General features: G+C 35.2%; 1 protein-coding gene across 1 annotated transcript in view; it reads left to right on the top strand.

Moving 5' to 3' along the window:
* The window catches only part of LOC117026836 (protocadherin-11 X-linked-like), a 788,660-nt gene that overhangs the window by 396,378 nt on the left and 366,908 nt on the right, over positions 1–25,374 (top strand). The window contains 1 exon segment of the mRNA XM_033113963.1: positions 17,457–17,486. Within this exon segment, the coding sequence (XP_032969854.1) occupies positions 17,457–17,486 (30 nt within the window).

Genomic DNA, 25,374 nt, shown 5'->3' with positions numbered 1-25,374 from the left:
CAAGGGGTTTATTCAAGGTTGAAGAACATTGAAGGTCAGCTTTGAATCCTGCTTACCACGCCCACCACCTATATTCTATCATTAACATTTGTTACAGACTCAGTAAAGTATAATTAGACATACAATCAAATTCACCCATTACCTCTAAGATTTTAAAGCTTGTGTTTTAAATTAAATTTTTACATTTTTAATGATCATTTGGTTAATTTTCCCAATCGTAGTGTTGGTATAATGATCAAATATGTGGCTCCGCTAATGGAAAATTCTACAAGTCTGTTTTTAGAAGTTGCTGTAGAATTACTTTTTTTTTTTAACAGTTTACTTTTCTCTATCACTTAAAGTTTGCTATTTGACTAGAAGCAGGCTAAGAAATGTCTCCACGACAGACAGCCACAATATAATGCTAGCCTAGGTTTTTTGCCTCTTATAAATCTCAGCAAAAATCTTGAAATTACAAATAACAAGATAATTTGTATATACATTTTTAATGCAGGTTACTCTGCCTACGAAGAATGTTACTCAGTATATATTCACGTGATAATATACAGGAGCTAATGTTGAAATAGCAATGATAAAAGAGGCATTGATTTTAATGGTTTGCATTTAAATATAAATGAGAATAGTGCTTCAAATAAATTCCATCATATTTTGAACAGAGTTATGATAAATTAGGGTCACCTTGCAAAAGGTAATAAGAAAGACCCATTGGCTCTGCTGTTTATTGAGGACCAACACAAATGAATATAGCTCAAAAAAAAAGGCGGAATGCATGCCATATTATTTTTTCTTAAACAGACTGATAAAATTAGAAAGAATAGAATGATTGCACCAGCAAAGAAATGGTGTGCAATGGCTTATGAAAGACAATATATCGGGCCAGCCCGGTGGCTCAGGTGGGTGGAGTGCCATACTCAGAAATCGGCTGAGGTCCCGGGTTTGATTCTCACATGGGCCAGTGAGCTGCGCCCTCTACAGCTAAGATTGTGAACAACAGCTCTCCCTGGAGTTGAGCTGCCGTGAGCAGAGTAAGCTGCCTTAAGCTGCGGTGTGCTGCCAGGAGCGGCCAGCAGCTCACTGTGAGTGGCCAACCGACTGCCCCAGCAGGGGGAACACAAAACTCATAATACCAGCATGGGCCAGGGAGCTGTGTCCTACACAACTAGACAGAAACAAGGGCTTGAACCGGAGTGGGGGCGATGAGGTGGAAGAAGGGGGGAAAAAGACAATATATTTTTGTCACTATATCTAATCTTTTCACTTATAGCACACATGAAAGATGTGCTAAAATGGTGTCCAAGTCCAATCTTTCCCATGATGAGATATTTCCAGTTTCCTGGCTAGATCTTATTTCATTTTCCACTTTTTATTTTCCCTTGTTATTTCCTCAAAACAACTGAGCATTAAAAAAAAATTCTGTTATTAAGAACTGAAAATTTGTTATAGCTATAAAAAGTAGACATACCCTTCAGTGGAAGTCTGTTGCACCAGAGAAAATGTTTATAGCCAATATATTTTGACCCAGACATGGCAACTTATGGTTCCTAAAAAAATCTGGTTTTCTTTGGTTAGTTTCTTTTGAACTCAAGAGGGCTTTGCTTTTTAAAGTATAATTTTTATTTGAGATAATCCTAGATTTACATGAAGTTGTAAGGAATAATACAGATAGATCCTCTCTATCCTTTACCTGTTTCTCCCAATGGTAACATCTCGCAACATGATAACATCAAAACCAGGATATCGACACCAACCTCATTTAGATTTTACTAAATTTGCATACACTTGTGTGTGTGTGTGTGTGTGTGTGTGTATGTAGTGCTGTACAACCTTATCACACGTGTATATTCATGTATCCACCACTACAGTCAATCATTAAATTGACTATCAGTTCTATCAGTTCTATCATTAAAACCTTCCTTCCTGTTGCCTTTTTATATCATTTCCCTTATACCACTCCTCCCCATGCTTAATCTTTGGCAACTGCTAATCCATTCTTAATTTTTATAATTTTGTAATATTAAGAATGTATATAAATGAAATCTTACAGTTTGTAACCCTTTAAAATTGGCTTTTTCCCTGAGCATAATTGCCTGGAGGTTTATCCAAGTTGTTTGGTGTATCGTTCATTCCATTTTACTGATGAGCAGTATTCCATGGTATGGACGTACCGTAGTTTGTCTAACCATTCACCTGTTGAAGGGCATCTGAGCTTTTTCCAACTTTTGCTTATTATGAATAAAGCTGCTATGAACATTAGTATTCAAGTTTGGTGTGGATCTACGTTTTAATTTCTCTGAGATAAATGTCCAAAAATATAATTGCTAGGTCATATATTTAGTTTTATAAGAAACTGCCAAACTGTTTTCACAGTGTCTGCACGATTTTTATTTTTGTCAGCAATGAACGAGTGATTCATTTTCTCTGCAATCTCTCCAGTACTTGGTGTTGTAATTTTTTTTTTTTCAGCTTTTCAGATAGATGTATAGTGATACATCGTTGTGGTTTAAGTTTATGTTTCCCTGATTGCTAATTGCTGTAGTCTGAATATTTGTGTCCTCCCAAATTCCACATGCTGAGGTAAGGTCTTTAGGAGATAGTTAGGTCATGAGGTGAGAGCCCCCATGATTGGAATTCGTGTCCTTATTAAAGAGTCCTGAAAAAGATCCCTTGCCCCTTTCACCCAATGAGGACATACCAAGAAGGTCCTTTCTGTGAACCAAGAAGTAGCCCCTCACCAGACACTGAATCAACCAGGACCTTGCTCTTGGACTTTCTAGCATCCAGAACTATGAGAAATAAGTGTTTGCTGTATGTCAGCCACCCAGTTTACGGTATTTATTTATGATAGCCCAAACAGACTAAGGCACTAATGATGTTGAACATCTTTTCATTTGACATCTTTATATCCTCTTCAGTGAAACGACTGTTCATATCTTTTGTTCATGTTCTAAAAGGATTGTTTGTGCTATTTTTACTGTTGCATTTTTAGAGTTCTTTATATATTGTAGATATGATTCCTTTGTCATACATATGAATTGCAGATATATTTTCCCAAACCATAGCTTGTATTTTCATTCTCTTCACAGGGTCTTGCAAAGAAAACTTTTTAAAATTTTTATTTTGATGAAATCTTATCAATTTTACCTTTTAGGGCTTGTGCTTTTGGTGTTGAGTCTAAGAGCACTTTGCCTAGCCTTGGCTCCTGAAAACTCTCTTTTTTATTTTTCCTATGAGTTTTCCAATTTTATATCGTATATATAAGTTTATGATCTATTTTGAATCAATTTTTGTATAAGGTGTGAGGTTTAGGTCAATATTCATTATTTTGCCTCTAGATGTGCAATTGCTCGAGCAACATTTATCCAACAGGCTACCCTGCCTTCATTGAATTACTTCTGTACCTTATTTGAGTGAGTCTATTTCTGGGCTGTCTGCTCTGTTCCAGTGGTCTCTGCTTCTATCCCTTTTTCAGTACATCACGGTCTTTATTACTGCAGCTATAATATCAGATAGAATGGTTCTTCCCATTTTACTTATGTCTCCAAAGCCTTGCTGGGCATTTGGGAGGGGTTGCATTAAACTTTTAGATCAATTTGGAGAGATACATTTATTATGTTGAGTCTTGTAATCCATGAAAACTGTATGCTTCTCCTTTTGATTTATTTCATCAGTGGTTTATATTTTTAAGCATACAGATGTTGTATGTATTTAATTATTTCATTATCTTTAAAGAAATTATGATTGACATGCTATTTTTAATTTTACTTTATACATGCTCATTTTTGATATGTAGAAATGCAATCGATTTTTGTGTGTTCATCTTGCTACACTCAGTTCTGGGAGTTTATTTTTTTTCCCCCTTGGGATTTTTCTAGGTAGACAATCATGTGATCTACAAATAAAGGTTGTTTTATTTCTTCCTTTCCAATCTATATTCTCTAATATTTTTTCTTGTCTTATTGCAGGGCTAGAACTTCCAGTACTATTGAGTAAGAGTGCTGAGAGTGGACATCTTTACCTTGTTCCCAGTTGTAGGGAAATAGCATTCAGTCTTTCCCAATTAAATATGATGTTAGGTACTTCTTTTTTTTGTAGGTGCTTTTTATCTTGTGGAGATAGTATCCTCATAATCTACTGTGGGTTTTTATCATGAGTGGTTATTGATTTTTTTCCAAGTGCTTTTTTTCTGCATCAGTTGAGATAGGATCATATGATATTCCTCCTTAGTCTGTTTATATGGTGGATTACGTTGTTTCTCCAATGTTAAATAAGTCCTGCATACCTGAAATTCTCTTGGTCATGGTGTGTATTTTTATACATTGTTGAATTTGATTTGCTAATATTCTGTTTAGGATTTTTGTTTTTGCATCCATGAGAGATATTGGTCCGTAGTTTTCTTTTTTCATACCATCTTTGTCTAATGTTGGTATCAGGGTAATAATAGCCTTATAAATTAATTGGGAAGCATTCCTCCTCTTCTTTTTCTTGGAATATAATCGGGATCAATTCTTTTTTAAATGTTTGGCAGGATGCTCTAACATTCTAATCGTACCACTATGGTTTTTAACTAGCAGAGCTTTCTTTCCTCCTTCACTTGACTCATTTTAATATATTCACTCATTCCAAGAAATGTACCTATATTAAATTCTGTTTATTTTAGCCATGACCTTATCTATAGAAAACAATGGGACAGTCCTGATATTTTAATGTTGATATGTTGCAACTTGGCAGCATGTCTTTGTGATGAACAAAAAATCAGAGTGGTAACTCACCTATGGACAGCATGCTATTAAGATAAAAGTTTTGGAGATTATTAGGCAGGGCTGACAGATATTCATTTTCTGCCCTTCCTAGGAGTAAAAGGAAACAAATAAGGTTGCCATAATAAATAAATAAGGGTCAAAACAAATAAGGTTGTGAAGAAAAAATAAAAAGTCTTGGAGCCCCGAAGAGAAAATTTGACCTTCATCTGAAATTCAACGAGATTTTTTTAGAGCATTTCTAATGGGTTATTTTGATCTGGCTTATTGTTATCAAACATTGTTCCTGTAGCCCATTTTTAAGTTTTACTATCTACCTGTATAGTACTAGTTATAAAATATTTTGCATTCTGCTGTTCTTTGCATGCAGTGATTAATTCTAGCTAGGTGATGAATCTGAATAACGGGTGGAAATTACAATTGCCTTAGTCATTTAATAATGTGGGTCCATGGCTCAATTGAGACTTTAGACATATAGCTAAAGGAATTATACCGAAATTTCTATTAATCACTGCATCCTTAGTGCTGACAAGGTCTCTTTCTAACAATAGATCTAATCATCTCAAGATGAGCCACAATTAGAATGAATATGATAAAGAGCTCATCATCTGGGCCAAGATTTTGATCCCATGAGCCCAAGATAGAAACCTCTGTTTCACTACTGATTTAACATTAAGGGCCATGCATTAAGTCACGTGGCTCTGGAGATTTATAAATGTTTAAAGCCCTTAATAAACTGAGCTTTTTACTTTTGGACCATATTCACTAGCTGAATAAAATGCTTGATTTTTTTTTTTTTAAAAAACTGGGACTTTATTTTATGTTTCAGGCAAACTAGATCAGTATTGCACAGTTTTCTATCATTCATTTTCATGAGCTAGTGATTCACTTGGGACCCCAAAGCAAAAATTTTCCCTCTCACAGTCTTTTACTAACACTCAAGGCACTTTCATATATGTCATCAATTAATTAATTGATCATCTTTAAGTAATTTTTAGTAACTGACTTGATCAATAGATTATAAGATTCTTCCTTGTTTATCATAGTGTTCTCAAAATTTCACACAGTTGATGGTTAAAATAGTAATGACGATAATAATCACAGTAATAGTATTTGTTGGCAGCTTACTACATACATGACAGTGTAAGTGCTCGGTTGTGTTAACTCAGTTAAGCCCTCACAGACAGCCTGTCAAATAGCTGCTATTTTTAACATGGGTGTTTTACAGATATAAAGACTCAAGCACCACATAGAGTAGGTGAACAACTTGCTCATGGTTACACAGTTAATAAGTTGTGGAGCTGAGTTTGAGCTACGCAGTCTACTTCCAGAGCCCTTAATCTTATGTACTATGCCTGCCACATAGTAGATGCTCAATAAATATTTGTTGACTGATAAAACTCCATACTTGAAGCTTCAAAGAATTACGACTCTCTCATTCTTCTAAAAATACTAACAGTAAATAACCAATTATTAAAAATAAAAGTGGGGATAAGAGTGTTATCACTTTGTGAGGGACGTAAATGTCTATTACATTGTTTTGTACACCTGAAGCTAATACAAATAAATAAATAAATAAAAAATGAAGGTGTCCTGAATACAGAGCTCTGTTGAGAATTAACTCAGCCAGAGGCATAAATGGAACTCTCTGCTGCTTTACATTGAATTGGACGCTGAAAATCACAAAGTCAATGAGGTAAAATGGGGGGAAAAACTGAAAATCTACATGATGAATTCACAAAGCAGTAAAAAATGTACAAGCCTGAAATATTTTAGATAGTTTAGAAGCTAAATACTGGGAAGGTGCTTGAGGTGGATAAGCCTCTAGGGGAGTGAAATACCTTTTTAAATAAGGTGCAGACCCTATCTTATGCAGTTTTAATGCACATCTTTGATAATTCAAGACTTCATGGATCACTCAGGTGGAGTGTTTTTATTTCTGTATAATAAAAATCTGGCAGCATCCTAGATTTGGGAGTTGAGATGTGGTAAATATTAAGTTGTGCCTTCAATTAATGTTCACTTTATATCTCTGCTAAAGCTCTAGCTAATGATTAGAAATTATGCTCTGGGAGGTGAAATTATATAAGGATACCTCTATTCACGAGGAAAGTACTGCCAAACAGTTTTGATGCCACAAGTGCCAGAGGTATTTTATGTTCTTTATTCTCTTATGAAGACTATAATCTCTATAAGGTCAAACATGACTATGTCTCTCTTGGCAATCATTGTATCCTTAATAAGTAGCCTGGTGAATTAATAAGTTAGAAATGATGTTGGAAACAAAAATTCATTCCAAGCTCTATTTGCACAGTATTGTCCCACTGGGCAGGCCTTCTTACCTTGAAGGGAAGCTAATTGCGAACCCTTGGTCTTTTCTCCACACATAAGATGTTCTCTTTACATAGGATTCATTTGAATTAACCAGATGGAAACTGGGCAAAGAACTAAAATGGTTGAATTGGAAAAATTGATCAATTTTACAATTTACTAGTTTGCCTACATTACAGAAAACAAACAAATTGTAAAGGCTCCAGATTATGGAGCTGGCCATGTTACTTGTATATGTAAAGAACACTGAATATTGCCTTACGTTCAAGTCAATGCAAATGGCTGCATTGTAAAAACATACCTGAATGTTCTTACTTAGCAGAGATAGTTATTAGTTAGGAAATGAAGTACTGTAGGGGATATATAATATTGATCTATTCAGAATTATTCATGCATATTTGAAACATTATTCATCATCTAATTTATTTATTACTAGACATTGGGACACGTAGGACATTAACTCCTAGCAGTATAAAATTTATTTATCTATTTACTTTTTAAAGATTTTATTGGGGAAAGGGAACAGGACTTTATTGGGGAACAGTGTGTACTTCCAGGACTTTTTTCCAAGTCAAGTTGTTGTCCTTTCAATCTTAGCTGTGGAGGGCGCAGATCAGCTCCAGGTCCAGTTGCCATTGTTAGTTGCAGGGGGCACAGCCGACCATCCCTCATCCCTTGGTGGGCAGAGTCGAACCGGCAACCTTTGTGGTTGAGAGGACGTGCTGCAACCGACTGAGCCATCCGGGAGCTCAGCAGCAGCTCAGCTCAAGGTGTGGAGCCCACTATCCCTTGCGGGGGTTGAGGAATTGAACCAGCAACCTTGTGGTTGAGAGCCCACTGGCCCATGTGGGAATCGAACCAGCAGCCTTCAGTGTTAGGAGCACAGAGCAGCAACCGCCTGAGCCACTGAGCTGGCCTAAAATTTATTTTTGATGTATTTATATCTAAGATGTATAACAGGCCACGGTGAAATGAATATTTACTTCTTTTTTTTTTTTTTTTTTTTAAAGATTTTATTGGGGAAGGGGAACAGGACTTTGGCTTTTTCTAAGTCAAGTTGTTGTCCTTTCAATCTTAATTGTGGAGGTTACAGCTCAGCTCCAAGTCCAGTTAGTTATAGGAGGCACAGTCCACCACCCCTTGCGGGACTCGAGGAGCTGAACCGGCAACCTCGCGGTTGAGAGCCCACTGGCCCATGTGGGAATCGAGCCGGCAGCCTTCGGAGTCAGGAGCATGGAGCGCCAACCACCTGAGCCACCGGGCCGACCCCTGAATATTTACTTCTTGATTAGAGTCTACACAATTTTGGTGCATGGTATAAATCTCTGTACTTCAATTTCCACACATGCAAAATTGGGATAATTGTATTTACCACAATGAACTATTTTAATGATTAATTTAGATAATGTATATTACATACCTAAGAGAGTGTATGATTCACAGGACTCTTAAAATAGTAGATGTCAAAAATAGTTAGGAAAGGAGCAGAAAGCAGGGAGAGATGGGGAGAAAAGCATTTTATTTGACCTTCAAAATAATTTCTACAGATAGAAGGAATATGAATTGTTACTGTTATCTTCATTTTACGGATCAATAAACTGAGATCCAGAGAGATCAAGGGACTTGCTCAGTGTCACACAATTCTTTTCTCCCTTGTGGCATGATAGCATTTTTTTTATCTGCCCATTTTAATACTTAACATATTATAACATTTAACTTTAACATATAACATTAAATATATATTAAATTATAGATTTCTACGTCTGGCTTCCTTATTTAACTGTGAGATCCTTTAGAGCAAGGGACTTATCCCATTCATTTTTTTATGACTTAGAAAATTTGTACATAGTACCAAATAGGCTTTTGTTAAATGTTTCACACATGAATGAGTGATCTGGGACTAGAACCTATATCTGCTTATTCAAAACTGGATATTCTTTCCATTGTACCATGCTTACTTATAATCATCCCAGTCCTCAAGAAACTTACATACTATATGGAATACAGTGATTTATGGTCAGTAATCTTTCAATGCATTTTGATTTGATAAATTACAAAATAGAGCAACCTAGCACATTCCTGAAATGGAAATATATCCCTTTGGCTAATTATACCAGGGGAGCCAAAAAAATGCATATACATTTTAAGAGATGTTATCTATGTATTACTTTTCGAAGTTGAATTGAATTATGGCAGCAATGTGTAATATGACGTTCGCTCGAAAGATGGCGTTAACCAAATGAACGTTAGCATCATTCACTGTATTACAATTTTAATACAGTTTTTTCCTTCCTTAAAATGTGTATAGACTTTTTTGGCACACTGTATTTTTAACTAGGACTACTATAACAAATTACCACAAAATTTGGTTGCTTAAAATGACAGAAATTTATTTTCTCACAGTTCTGCAGGCTAGAATGCTGAACTTGAGGTGTCCTCAGTGCCACGCTCCCTCTGAAAGTTCTAGAGAGGAATCTTTTCTTACCTCTTCCAGCTTCTGGTGGCACCTGGCAAGCTTTGTCTTTTCTTAGCTTGTAGCTACATCACTCCAGTCTGTCTCCATCATCACATGGCCTTCCTTCTGTCTGTGTGTATTCTCTTCTTATAAGGACACCAGTCATTGGATTTAGGACACCCCTAGGTCCACGATGATTTAATCTCAACATACTTAATTGCATCTACAAAGACGTTATTTCCAAATAAGATCAAATTTTGAGTTTCAAGTGGACATGGATTTTTAGAGGATACTACACTGCCCACTATAATTTTGCTTCATTTGAGTTGATGGTGTAAAGACAGGTTTAATGAAATTTCACAAACTTAAAAATAATCAATTCAAGTGGGAAAAAAAAATTAAGGTCTTTGAGTTTCATTTTTCTTATATGATTTGAAATAAAGTTGAGAATTCCACAGAAAATGCACTGAAAGTGGAAATTTAACATGAAAGTACTCGAGGAATTTGAAATAGAGACTATCTCAGTAATCAACTAAAACTCAGGAAAACTATAGGAGAACCCAGAAGACAATATTTTTCCCACCTACAAAATAAACAAGGGACAACAATGGGTATCATATAATTATAATAACTTATTCTGTTATAAACTAGGTAATATTAGATTAAAACTAATGTTTAGGGATAAATTAAAAGGAATCCAACTATATCCTAGGTTCAAGTCACTATCAAAAAGTTATATACTTAACTAGCATTAATGTAGGATGACTATGTCAGCATTTAACTTTCACTTGAGATCCATGTTAATAAACCAGTAAATGCTATTTAAAAATACTCTTGTCTATTCCTGAGTTTGATATAAAGACAGGCATCTGGGTAGCTTTTTAATTTTTATTTCTTATCACAGATCTAATTTGTAATGCTTTCACTTAATAGGAAAAAATACAGGTATTCACTGACTTAAGCAGTCTGGTAGGTATTGCAATTTTGAAAAAGTGTTTTCCTTATAGTAAATAAGAAAGATCATTTGTATTTTGATGTTTATTCTCATAATCACTTTATTACTTTGATGCTCATTTTGTAAACATCTACAAGCTTTAATAGACACAATGTAACATTCTCAGTCAGATTTTTCACATTTACCAAGAATGATATGTTAAGATTATCTGTAATTTAAAGTGATACTGGAGACAATTACATTCATTTTTTACCAGCACACAAACAAAGGTATTTTTATTCAAAATTCAAACACTTAAAAATGAAAACTTATTTCAACTGACAGCCAATATTTTCAGAAAGCAGATATGTTTGTCACATTGCCTTTGTTGCTGTCATAGTTATAAGAATGTTTTAGGGCAAGTGTGGGGTTTTGAATAAGCTAGAAAGATTATGTGAAAACAAATGCAGTTCTAACTTGACCCTGGCTTCTGGTAAGAACCTGGGAATTTGGTATTATCCATAATATCCTACTTCTAGGTCACTTTGAGAATATTTTATTCTTCTTTAGTTTTGTTATATCCATTTTAGAATCAATCTTAAACAAAGCATTGCTTCCGTCCACCCCTTAATTTGACTCTCCTGATGCTTTATATAATCTCTGCATGTTCCAATTCTAAGATTCAGGATCCATAAAAACTCATTTCAACTGGGTTTAATCCAGTACTCTCAATTCTTTTATGCCTTGTACAGCAAATGCAATGCCATTTTCTCATGCTATCCTATGTCTTCTTCCAACTGTTCTTTCTTTCAGACTTTAACAGTGATATATGGTAGTTTGGATTTTAATAAAAAATAATTTGATAACTGCTTTTAAAAGCTCCATTCACTTTAGCACAAGGAATTTCCATATTTAAAATATGCATTTCAAATTATGGGTAAATTCATATCATGAAATAGGTAACTTTTCAACCCTCTGAGAGGATGAGTTTGGCAATTTGTTCACTGTTATCTTAGTATCACGAAACAGTGCTTTAAGTCCATATAGTAGAATAGTCCATGCTACATAAATTTATTAATCTAATTAAACTAATTTTGGATACCTGTATATAGTTTTTTAAAACATGTTTAGATGAGAATAGTTAATCTTTAATTCTAAAGTTAGAGAGTCAAAATAATCCACCTTGTTACCAAGGATGTGAAGAAAATTGCAACCCTTGTAAACTACTGGTGGGAATGTAAAATGGTGAAGCTGCTTTGAAAAACAGTCTGGCAGTTATCAAATGACAAAACATAGAATTCCCCTGTCACCCAGCAGTTCCACTCCTAGGTATATACCCACGAGAAATGAAAATGTTATGTCCACACAAAAACTTGTATATGAATGTTTACAGTAGCATTATTCATAACAACCAATAGGTGTAAACAACCCAAATGTCTAAGTGATGAATGTTTAAACAAAAGTGGTATATCCATAAAATGGAATATTATTGAGCCATAAAAAGGAAAGGACTTACTGAAAAAACATGGTACAACACAGATGAACCTTAAAATCATTATAAGTGAAAGAATCCAGACACAAAAGGCTACATTATTATATGATTTCATTCATATGTCCAGAACAGAGAAATTTAAAGAGATAGAAAGTAGATTAGGGGTTGTTTAAAACTTAGGGGACATGGGAGGATAGGAAGCTATAGGGTATAAGATTTCTCTTAGAGGTAATGAAAATGTTCTAAAATTCACTGTGGTGATGGTTTACAGATGTCTGTGAATATACTAAAAACGTTGACTTTATACTTTAAATGGATGAATTGTATGGTATGTGAATTATATATCAATAACATTGTTAGCTAACACACACACACACACCATATATATTATATATATTGTATTTCAAATACCTCCTATTAAAAATGACAGCTACTCTTTGAAACATTTAACGTATTCGTTTAACCCTTGTTTTAAATATTGTGAAGTAGGAACTCTTATTTCTCTGTTCTACAGATGATGAAACAAGACAAAAGGACAAGAATAAAGATGCCTTGGGTCACATAAGTAGTAAGTGTTAGGGATAAGAGTTGAATCCAAGCTATATGGCTCCAGAATTTGTGCTTTTGACTAAGATTCATAATTAATTATTATGCTCTGGCTCTAATTATCTATAATCACATAATTAAAGAATAGAGGGGCATCTTCTTATTTGATTCAGCCTATAAGTATTTATTGCAGATCTACTTTGTACCAGATACTTCTTTAGGCCTTGAGAATGTAGCAGTATTGTTGGCGAGAAATGGATTCTTGGTTTTAGCTCAGGAAAGAATTCAAGGATGCACTGAATAAGCCAAGCAAGCAGTGGATTTATTAAAATAAAAGAGGGTATAGTACACTCCCCAAATGGTGGCAGTGGGCAGGCCAGGAGAAAAGAAACTGCACTGAGGAACAAAGAATGTTAGGAATTTATTACTTCTAAAATGAGGGCATGAAATATTTAAGTTTTAGGGGTGTTGTCACAGGTGTTCCCAGGAGGGTCCTCACTGACCACTCCTTTCCGTCGGGAGGAGGGATTCTCTTGTCCTTATTTGGCCCTTGTTGGAGCTGTCATGGTGATACAGGTAGTGGATATTTTCCTTGCCCACAATGCTAATAATGTTAGAATCCATTGAAATTAGTTAAAGTTCACCTTGAGGGCACGATGACGTCCTGGGTCTGTTTTTGGCCACCAAAATCTAGTTCTGGCTGTGTGAAGATAACAGCCATACTTTACACAGGTACGAAAAGGAAAAGAGAAGTGTTAAACCTGCAGATGGGGGAGAAAAAAGAAGGAGTTAGGAATTCCCAGAGAGACTGCACACAAGCAATAATACTCTTTTGAATTAGAGACCTCTTCTTGTATTGACCGCACCCTTTGTACCTGGTGTGTTCTTCCTGAATGCACTGGCTCCGAAACAGACACAGATACAAACATATGGTTTCCACCTGTCATAGATATGGAGCACATAGATATTGAGGAACACCTAACTTATGTGATCTTATTTCTTTCAACTGTACCAGTGCAACTATAGCATCAATGTATACATGAATAACTCTTCATTGTGGTGACTTATCTGCCACCATTTTCTACTGTGCTGACTAATGCTATGTGATGTAGAAGAAGAGGACTGACTAAAAATTTAGGATGTTCCCCTAGTTGGATTATACTCTTGACATTAACAAACTTTATTACTTCTCCTGTACACTATGTCTTGCCCCCCTTTTTCATCAGTTATGTATTCAATCAGCTTTATCAATCTAGCAAATTAGATATAATAGGAGAAATGTGCATTTATTGGCAGTAAGAGCTGGAATTTATTCACACCATAAGATTCATAAGAACATAGGAAACTACATGACAAAGGGATATCATGGAAAAATTTGAGCTCATAAGATTCAGACTGGTTATTTTTTCTCCTTCCCTCACTATATAGAATTTATTTTGGACAATGATTTTATTGATTTAATGTTGGTCATTTTGGGACCAGTTTTTAAATAAGGGGATAAAAAACCATGTTTCTCCATTAAAATAGAAGTTGCTTTTCAGCATGTTTTTTTCCCTTCCAGCATTGATTTTTTTTATTGTTTTTATCATTAAATCTGATATCAATTTGCCAACTTACTCAGATCTTGCCAGTATATTTCAGTGCTTTCTTTTTATTCTGATGCTTTTTATTCTAATGCTTGCCTAGTTGTCATTTAACTAGGACCCACTCACAATGACAGATTGTGTTGTCTGTGTGGTATGGATAAATACAAAGGCTATTATTTTAATATTTCCCACTTGGTCTATTCTAAGCTTCTCTCAATAGAAATGTGAAATAAAGTGAAAAGTGCACAGCACAGGTAGTGCTCTTAATTAAAATATATAATTTAGAAACATCAACACCTGTTCTGGAGTTGTCTTGTTTCATTACAGTGATGAAGAGGGGCTCTCATGAAAATGTTGACTAGCCTTAAATATTAAGTCATTAATTTTTCAAAAATCCACTAATTTACCAAGATATATATGATTAACAATTACAGATCTTCAGTTTGCTCCATAAAGATTTTAATGCGTTTTGAATTGCTCAATAATGAATGGTAAACATCTAATTAAAATCTGCTGTGTCCTTGAAAGTAAATTCTAATGGAGCAAAAACAAAACAAAACAAAAAATCCACTGTGGTTCTGCAAAGTAAAGACTGGTGTTTGCTTTAATGTTATATTTTTAGATGTGGATATAGTTTTGTGTTGTTTTTTTTTTTATGTCCAAGAGGTTGTTTTTGTTGGAAAGTTGACATTTTAAACCTGTTACTTAAGAATTATTATTCATAATAAAAAGAGATGTAAATCCCGACTATTTAAAGACGGGAAGATCCGAGGACACTTTCTTGCAAGAGATTCCTCAAGGGACTATCCTCAGGCTATGCCTTCACAGACAGAATTCTAACACTGAACCATTGGTGGCTGAATGTGATCACATATAAAGGCAATATGAATATCTTAGGCTAAAAATAAATACCCAAATGTAAGAGAAAAAAAGCACTATTTGATTTTCTTGCATAATAGAATTGTGCCCAGGTCTGGATACTTGCCTTGATGTCAAGTTTGGAAACTCAAGTTATATTAAAATGACAGGTAAAAACTATACCCTCTTGGTCTGAGATTATGCTATTGGATAGAAAATACAGAGCATTCATCCTCTTTTTGTATTAATTGTATGTCTCTATGTATTTAACCTTGTTTCAAAATTAACCCTACCTCCACCCCAGTTTTCTGTGATTCTTTGTATTCAAGAAGGCTTTCAAAGAAACTTTTGCATAACTGTGCTGATAACAGAGAAATGAGATAAAATTGCAGAAGAAAGGGCTTTTGGGAGCATCATTAGCTTGAAATGTAGACGTTTGATCCATTTATCATATGGTGTATTCATCCTCTACAAAAGAGAATGAATCTAAAGGACAAATGACTACATGTTTCTGGAGTCTTGAAAATTAATTTAACCTGTCTCCTGAGGTTGGATGGGGGAGAAAAAAAGTCTGTAAATAGAAATGAACAATATGACTTCACCAGGATGACTTCCAAAAGAATTTAGTTGAACAGAATTGAATTAAGGTGATCCTAGGAACCACCAAAATTGACATTTAGAGATAGTATCCGTTGCTGTATAGATATTTGTTATGTTATTCCTAATTCATGAATTTCCAACCAGCCTAGTTTTTCTTTAAGAAATGTGTGCATGCTTGAGATAAAGGCCCGTTCATTTAAAAATGGATGGCAAATAAGTGATGTAATGAGAAAATATCTAATTGGAAGTGTTACCGGAGAGCGGGCTGTTCTCAGTGCAGTGTCCAGGTTCTTGATATCTCGAGCAAAGAAATGAACAAGACACAGAAATAAAGTGGTAGAATAGTTTATTGGAAGAGATAGTACACTCCAAAGAGATAGGAGTGGACCCGAGCAGCAGAGAATGGCTCAAGGGCCGAAGGTGGCATTATTAAGAGCAAAAGAAGGGGCTCAAAGGCAAAAAGGCCCAAAGGGCCAACAGCCCGGGCTCAAAAAAAGGCCTGATTGGCTAGGACTGGGAATTTTTACCCCTTTTTCTCTAGAATGGGCTATTCCTTTCTGGGCATGGGACCACTTGATTGATACCTCTGATTTTCAAGAAGCTATTACCTCATCTTTTTAGATGGTGCATGTTCCTTCCCAGAATGCAGTCTGTTATAATGATATTAATGAACTTCCAGGCATATGTATGATATTATAATAATGGTATAGTGAGGCCCAGGTGAAATGAAGGTCCCTGTGGCCTTAACTTCGCAGGTGTGACTGACTGGTTTAATCTAGTTTGGTATTTTGTACCCATTTGTTCCTCATAGGGGTAGATAACTACAATGAAAAGGGGAAGTTTTGGGCGGAGAGGGGAGGTCTTTTGGGCCGTTGAATACTATGGGTTATGTAGGAATGCAGAGATCCAGTGCCTATCTCTAACTGCCTGCCTTGTTTTCCCCTTGAGAGACGTGATTCCCCAGAAAATCTCTATGGGAAGTTGAGGCACAGAAGGTTTATTCTTCTGTATCTGCTTCCTACTGTACAGGGGCGCAGAGCTGTCCCTACCTATTGGGGGAATTCATGGAACTCTCGCCCTATCTGATCTCAGACGAGAGGAAGGGGTCTCGGGATCTGCCTGGAAGACCATGTTGGCTTCCTTGATTGTGACTGGCAATCTTGCTGGGGTATCCTCTGTATCCCCAAAGCCCCAGAATGAGTAAAAATAGATTTTAATTAATAAATCTGTTATCTCTATAGAGCCTGTGGCCATTCAACCAGCCATTCAGGTGGCATCAATTGTCCAGGAGCTGGGCCCAAGATGGGTTGGAAAGAACATTAGGCTTCAATGATTACAATCAACAAGTATACCGGCCTGGGGGGTCCGGAATGGCTTGGGGGATATTGGGAAGTCACAGGCTTTTAAGTAGTTATCTGAAGCAGGGGTGAGAGACAGTCTGTGATTCAGGCTGGGAGCAATCTTTAGTCTAAGATTCAGAAACTGATTAGAAGAGTAATCAAAGCCTGGGGCTAAGGAGCTAAGAAACTAGGGAAAAGGAGACTTAAAATTTCTATAGTGACGGGGCTCTCATCAGAAGGATGCCTTTTTTTGGCCAATACCTATGTGGACTAAGCTTATAACTTAATTTTTTTAATGCTGATCAAAGTTTTTTTATATGGCACTTCATATTGTTGCACGAGATTTACAATGTTGATATATATCCCTTTACTGAAACCACTGAAGAATGCAGCAGATAAAAACAGTTTCAGTAGAACAAAATTGTGTACTATTGTACTGGGAATATTGACATGCTTTGTATTTTTTTTTTTTAATGTACTTGCAGTAACAAATTGGAGCTGATTTTTGTTTTTGTTTTTGTTTTGTTTTCCTTTGCCTCCATTTTATCCTAAATCAGCGGAAATCCGAGGGGAAAAAGGCAGGAAAGGTAAGATTGTAAATTTCAAAGAAAATTGATTTCAAAATATATTGTGCTGTTTTTTTTCTTAAATTTCTGAAGGTGCAATAGTTACTCCATGGAGTTAAAACCATACGTATTTAAGATGACATATGTTGTGGTTCTCCCTTAAAAGAGCTTCAAGCTGAGCAGTTTCCACATTTTGTATCACTTACACAGTCCTAGAAGAAGCAATTTTCAGGTCTTATTTTATTCTATTTTTCACCAACACTTTCTTTTCCCACTGTGCCAAAGCAACATACTGCTGACAGCATCACTTTGTGAATGTTCTGGTAATCCAGTTATTTTATGATAAATTTTAGCAATAAAAGGGACCATTTTGATATCAGTTCACTATTTAGCAGTGACAGCAAAAGTTAGTGAATATGAAGCAGGATGATGTCTGATAGGGTCACAGGGAAAAATACTATAACTGAACTAAACATTGGTTAATCAGCAAATTGATGTTCTCTGAGAAACTAGGCTTAAGAATGTCATCTTTCAATGTGAAACTTTCCAATTCTGCTAGCATATAAATGAACAGGCTGCGTTTCTGGAAAAATTTGATTTTCTACTATTAAAAAGATATTTCTCTACACATATTGTTTAATTTTAATTATCTCATTAGTTAAACTGCACCACCACTAAACTAAAAATAAAGTTTTTCAGCTGTTCACTGACATTTCTTTCCTAGAACGTATGCCTTGGTTTTCTCACCATGTTTTGGGGTTGAAAGAAATGAGTTTTCTTTAAGATTCTGATGGAAGACATTTTGGAAATTAAATTCAGTAAGCCCAAATGCTGTCCATATCAGAAAACAAAGTGTTACCATTACTGTATGCTAGGTTAAATGTGAGTATAATCTTTAAGATGAATTATCCTATTCTAGTTTGAGGGACCAAATTTTGTGTTTGAAGAAGAACTTTCCAAAGGTTGGTCTAACTATGGCAGAAGTGACCTGTTAGCCCTGCATGTCTTTATCAAGTGTGAGAATTACCTATCAATGGAACATAACTAGAATGTCAAAATGAATTTTTATTACCGTTTGAAAGATAAACTAAAATAACAACATTAGAGAGTTTTCAATCAATATACCTGTCTGAGAGTTTTCAAATTCCTGTCTGAACTACCTTGTGTGGGCTTAGAGTGATGACTTTTGAGCGCCAGCTCCATCCAGAAGGCAAAAGATCATAGAATAGTTTTCCAATTAAAAGAAGGGAGGCAAGGGTAGTAAAATGTCAGTAGCTGCATAAAGTGGAAGAGGGAGAAAGAGAGAGAGAGAAAAAACCTTTATAGACTTTATGTGTTATAACATTCTCAACTACCTGGCAAATTTAGAAATGCTCAGTTATTTCAAAGTTGGAATTTTGAAGAACAAAAATATTGGCTGATTTTATCTAGTGTACCGTAGTTATTCTGTAAATAGGAAAATGTCTGTTTCAAAAAGTAAAGGCTGCGTGTACAGCACACTGAGGTGAACTCATTTTCTTGTTCAGAAAACACCTGGGTCATGAAATTTTAACATAAAACATGTCAATAGTAGATATTAAAACAGTAATATCATAACATAAGGAACAATGGAAAATGTGGTTCTTAGTGAAGGATAGTTTTTTTTTTTCAAATAAAAGCAAATCTGGATTTAGAGAGAGACATTATTCAGAAGAAGGAGAAGGCTCTGATCTCAGAAATCTGCAAGGGTCTTAAAATCTAACGGAAAAGGCGGTTCTTTTTCAGGGTAAGGAGGGGCAAGTAGAGATAAGCAGAATCATTTAAGAAGCAATTGCTCAGGCAAGATAAATGATCAGTGGGATCCACTAGGAAAAGTATCTCTTTGTGGTCTGCTGATTCCCAGGAGACCCTGCTAAAGGGTATATGCAGTCCATTTTTTCAGGGCTTGCTCATTGCTTGGGGCAAGAAGAACTCAGGGGCCTGTAGGAAGGGCAGATAACTGATTTAAGCGTGGTCAAGACAAAGCAAAGGGTAAGAATGGTAGAATTGTGAACGTTTGTTCATTTTCCCTACTACCTTTCTATACCAAAGTGAGCACAATAAAACTAACTTACTTATATTGTGCTTACTCTGTTCCAATCACTGTGTTTGTATATACATATATGTATGTGAATGTATACACACACACACATATATATACAGTATACATGTACATGTGTATTTGTGTACACACACACACAGTGCCAAAAACATGTATTCACATTTTAAGAAAGGAAAAAACTGTATTAAAATTGTAATACTCAATATATGCCGGTAGCAAAAGATGAATACAAGTCACGTGTATACTTTTTTTGGCACCCCCACTACGTACATATTTAGTTCTAACAATAATCCTAAAATCTCCTTCACAGATGAGGAAACCATAGCACACAGAGCCTGAGTGACTTGCCTAAGGTTACAGAGCTCATAAGTAGAAGTGCCATGGTTTGAACCGAGCCAATCTGTCCAGAATACCTCTTTTTAAAAAAAGAAAAGAAAAAACTTGAAATTATAAAACAAGTACTTTTTATCTCAAAATAATTGATTTATTGTATTTTAGTAGTTACATTGAATATGCTTAATGTTATAAGATATTTATAGAAGAATAAGTTTTTCAAAAAAATTTATTTCTGTCATCTGTGATGCTACTATAGACCCATTATCAAGCAGTTTTCACTAGTCTGTACACATTCTACACTTAGTCTTATATAATAAGGTTAACATATACCATAGAGATTAGGTCTGTCCTCTGATGTCCTTTATTTTTTGTTCATTGTGTTTGTGTATACGTTTGAAGGTATTTTGGATACTAAATTCAAGAAGCTATAACCCTTACATATATTAAGTGTCGGAATGTTCATTAACTTTGTATTTACTGCAAATGTTTCCATAAAAATTTGAATTAATCTCTTGAACTCCTGAACTGTACCTATTTAGGATTTCTTAATATAAATTATTAAAATACAGCTTTTACACTATTTCAGAGAAGTGAAAAAATATAAGGATCCTGCATTTGTAGAAAAAAGGGGGAGTAACATATTATCATAGATAAGAATTAAAGTAGCTAAATGAATGCTTTATTGTCTTTTAGATTCTAAAACATCAAAGGACCTAGAATTTCACGATGACTTCCCATCTATTAAATTTAAATGACTTCAGGGGACTCAACCAACAGGACCTACTTTCAGATTCCAAATCGGAAATTTAAGTTACAGAAATACACATTTTTTTCCTACTTCCTTCCTAAAAGATTTTTTATATTTCAGAGAAACTAGTGGCATTCAAAGAGCAGAATAAAAGCAAGTGATGCACTCCACAGTTCATTCATTCTTTAACCAGTTGGTTAACAGATAATTAGTTGGGAAACATTTCAACACATAGCCACCTGTGATTGAATAAATTAGGGTAAGCACTATATATACTCAACTGAAAGAGAGAAGTACAAATTTTAGAATGTGGTTAATATTTCAAAATATTTATTGTTTAACTACAAACTGGTTCCCTTAGTTAACACTAACTTTAAAATTTTTGTGTAGACGTTTTTCTTCAAGATCACTCCTGCTTTGGGTAAGCCTGAGTCTAAGTTGCCTTCAGGGTTTGCACGAATGGCCATGCTTGTTAAAGAGTGTGTTCACCAAAGTGCTAAACTGAAGATGGCAGAAACAGAACTGACTGAGATTCTCAAAGGAGTAGATTTCTCATTTCTTGCTATTTGCCTGAGGTGCATTTACAAAGTGGCTTCTTTCAGATGGGGCTAGTGAGTATGAGAAAGGTAGTAGCTATACTAGCAAAGCAAGCAAAAGTCATTTTCTGTCACTGGCCTATCTTCTTTCAGACCTCGTCATTTATGTCATCATTTGTTCCAAGGCTACGCAGGAAGGAGGGGGAAGCAATGAGAATGTTTGCCACCATATATTAAAGTGCCCATTTTCCTGGTGTCTCCAGGGTACTTCTTCATCCCTTGTCCTATTCAGTAATCCAGAAATGTTTGCAAGTTCTTTCTTCAGAAATTCTTCTAAATGTATAATCTAGGAGTTTGAATATAGAATGGCACATTGAGATGTTTTCAGAAGTTTATTTCTAAATGAAGCTAATTCTAAGGGTGCGTTTCTGAAGAGATGTGTCCGCATGCCGCCTTGGCTTTTAATGAAGGGTTATTTTCATACATTACTTCTTGGAGCAAATGCATGAGGCTAAACATACAGCAATTGTGAATGCCATTTCTTTTGTTCTAACTGGTTTTCCCTATCAAATAGTTAATTTAGTGTTAGTGATGCTATGAGAAAATTAAATCACACCGAGAGCTCTAATTTGATATCACCACCTGCAAGGAAACCGTTTCCCTTCTTCCTGCATGTGTTCCACAGATAGGCTCATCCAGGGACATTGGGCTGAAGGCATACTGTGAGGCCTTTTATAGTGTCTGAACAGGTCCTAATTTTGCTTTGGAATAGATTTTTTAAATTAAGTTTATTGGGGTTACAATGGTTAGTAAAAATTATATGGGTTTCAAGTGTACATTTCTATGATACATCATCTATCACACTGTGTGTTCACCACCCAGAGTCAGTTCTTCTATCATCATATGTTTGACCCCGTTTGACCTCATCTATCTCCTCCCCCCACACCCTGCCCTTACCCTCTGGTAACCACTAAACTGTTGTCTGTGTCTATGAGTTTTTGTTTCTTTGTTTGCCTTGTTCCTTTGTTGCTTTCAGTTTTATATCCCACATATGCGTGAAATCATATGGTTCTCGACTTTTTCAGTCTGACTCATTTCACTTAGCATGATACTTTCAATAGGTTTAACTTAATGGATAGTGACTGAAAATTTGGTCAGTGGCCAAAAGTGGCAAATAATTTGAAGGTTACCTCTGCTTTGATCTCTTTGGCTTCTCCTTCCATGCTTCAAGATTTCTGCTTATGCATGACGTTCGGTGTTACAACTGTTAATGTAACCATCACCACAGATAAATATGTTTTGTCTTACATGTTTGTTTGCACTGATTTGTTTTTGTTGATTTTTGTCACTATTCTTGTTGATTCTGTGGCCCTTATATGTACATATGTACATTCCCTGGATCTTTCATGTGATTACAAGGATTCTGTGATTTTAAACATTGTCTTCCCTTTTTATGATCATAACTTTATTATCTGCCTTGTATTATCCTATCTCGTTAACTTGAGGTTTCCCTTCATGAGGTCCTTCAATTGTTCATTCCCTGTCCGTTTTACCCACTTTGTGAAATTCGTTCTTAGTTACATTTATCTCCATGTCTCATCATCACTATCCTTAGCTTTTCATCCTTGGCTTCTCACTCTGTTTTATAATGCCCATTTCCAACTGAAGTCCCCTCAAAGATTGTATTCGCCACAGCCCACTGAACACTGTTTGGGAAAATAAGCACAAAGTGGTACTGAAGATTGAGCTTACCACACATTCATAGTATTAAGCTGTAGGTATTGTGCAGAAGTCTTTTTTTCTCTTATTAACTTTTTACCTGAGGCCTTGAGAATGGTGTCCCAAACCTTTTCAATCATCTTTAAATTCCTTTCCCAATTTCCAACACTGAATTAGCAACAGATTACGTTAAGTCCTAGTGTTCTAAGATAGAAACCATCTTTGTAACCCCGATATGAGTTTCTTTCTAGTCTCTCATTTATTCCCTTTCAATTACTGAGCTATCTAGCTCTTTAGCCTCTTTCTACCTGCCATTTCCCTTTTCCTTTAAAAATATACAAATGTCATTTGTCAAGGAAAATAAATCTCCCCCAATTAACTGCATTTTCTCATTCCACATTCTGTGATATAATCTATTATCTCTACTTGCCAACTAAAATAGAACCCTTTTATTATTTGCCCAAGATTTTCTGCGTAGTACATATGAAATTTTCCATTACATTTGACATTTTAACCACTGTTCCTCTCTCAGGCTTTCTGGCAACCTTTCTTCCATAAAGCCTTCTGTGGTCTGTTCATCCATTTTCACACATAAGTATAATGTTCACACCTAGATTGTGAGTTCATGTTAATCAAGCACATGTTTATTCTGTATCTCCTCCATTCCTAGCACAATATCATATTTCACTTTTTATAAATATTTAGTATAGTCTTAGTTCTAATGTCTAATTTCTTAGTCCTTATTCCTAATTTCTAAATTTTGAAAAAATGTGTAACAGAACTGACTTAATCCATAGAAAACTGATTTGTAACTTTCCGGAATAAAATGTGTAGTATTCTACTATAATGTAATAGGAAATGCTGTTTATACAGGGATTTAAAAATCTTTTCAGGGTCTTCTGGATTCATGTAAAACAGAAAGAAATGTGTGTCGCGAATGGTAAACTACTCCTTAACTCTAATTCAGGGAGTTGTAATACTGAATTTTGGTGTGTTCTGAGAAAATCAATGCTGAGATCTATCTTCTTTTTAAAACTCTGATGCTCTGAATATTTTGAAGACATTTTTCTGTAAAGTCCTAGTTGGCTGAACTGTCTAACTTGGACTCTTCTTGAAAAATGTTATTTTCTTTGCTCTTATGTAAAAAAGGGGGTACATGATCATACTGCACCACTTACTAAAAGCTAAACCTCCCATGAAAATGTTCCAAGCCCTCATACCTAACCATTGTCTCACCTTTCAGCATCAAAATTCACCTATTATATCTCTGAGAGACAGATGTTTTCACTGTGTGTGGCATACTATTGAGGATGTTGTGAAAGAAAATCATACATATTCATTTCCATTTTATGCCCTATTCTGAATGTATGGGAAAGAATAGACAGTGACATCTTAAGTAAAGTAAGTCAAGGTTTTAAATGGCTTTGAAATATGTTTTATTCAAAGCAGTAGAAAATAAGAAAGCAGTTTAAAGGTTTATTTGAATAGCACTCCTAAGTGTATTACATACACTATATCCAGATATTTAGCTTTACAATAGTGTTAAGTGTCATTACAAATTCAGCCTTTTGCATATGTACTCTTTCCATTTTCACAGATGGGACAGTTTTCCATTCCTTTTTTTCTAGCAACTACTGAAAAGTCATTGCTTCTGTTCATCCATTGCCATCTGAGTCAGTACATAATTTAGAAGCCTTGTTTGGTACTGTCTATGACTAACACAACAACTGATACATTGAAATTGATACCCCAAACTAAAGAGCGTTGATTAGAATTTGTATCTTTTATCTCAACCAAACAATTGAAACAATTACAATTCTATTCTAAACGTAGACTTTCAGATCAGAAACAGTGGCATAGATGTCCTCACTGCTTCATTAATTGCACCTTTGTTGTAGAAAACCCCTTGTTTTAGGAGTAGAAATCATTTTGCTTTCACCTTAATTCCTATCTTTAGATTTCTGAGTGTAACTAACAGGGGAAAGTTTCCAAGGGAATTTATTGGATAATGCTTTCTAATAAAGTTTGCCAATTTCACTGATATAGAAGATATCTGCTGACCTCTCTCTTTTGGACAACTAGATTAACAAATCGTGTTTCTATAAAGATTTTTATTAAAATATAGCTAATATACAATATTATATTAGTTTCAGGTATACACCATAGTTATTCAACATTTATATACCTACGGAAGTGATCACCACGATAAGCCCAGCAACCATCTGACACTGTACTATACTATCACAGTATTACTGACTATATTCCCCATGCTGTACACTACATCCCCATGACTTACTTGTTTTATACCTGGAGATTTGAACCTCTTATTCTCCTTCACCTTTCCCCCTCCTTTTTAAATTTTTCAATTACAGTTGACATTCAATATTATTTTATGTTAATTTCAGGTGTACAGCATAGTAGTTAGACACTTATATATAATTTATGAAGTGATCCCCTGACTAATCTAGTACCCACTATACATACTTATTA

This window comes from Rhinolophus ferrumequinum, chromosome X (assembly GCF_004115265.2).
Source record: "Rhinolophus ferrumequinum isolate MPI-CBG mRhiFer1 chromosome X, mRhiFer1_v1.p, whole genome shotgun sequence".
Classification (NCBI taxonomy): Eukaryota; Metazoa; Chordata; class Mammalia; order Chiroptera; family Rhinolophidae; genus Rhinolophus; species Rhinolophus ferrumequinum.
Note: the sequence above shows the minus strand (reverse complement) of the source record. Positions and strands in the feature narration are given on the sequence as shown.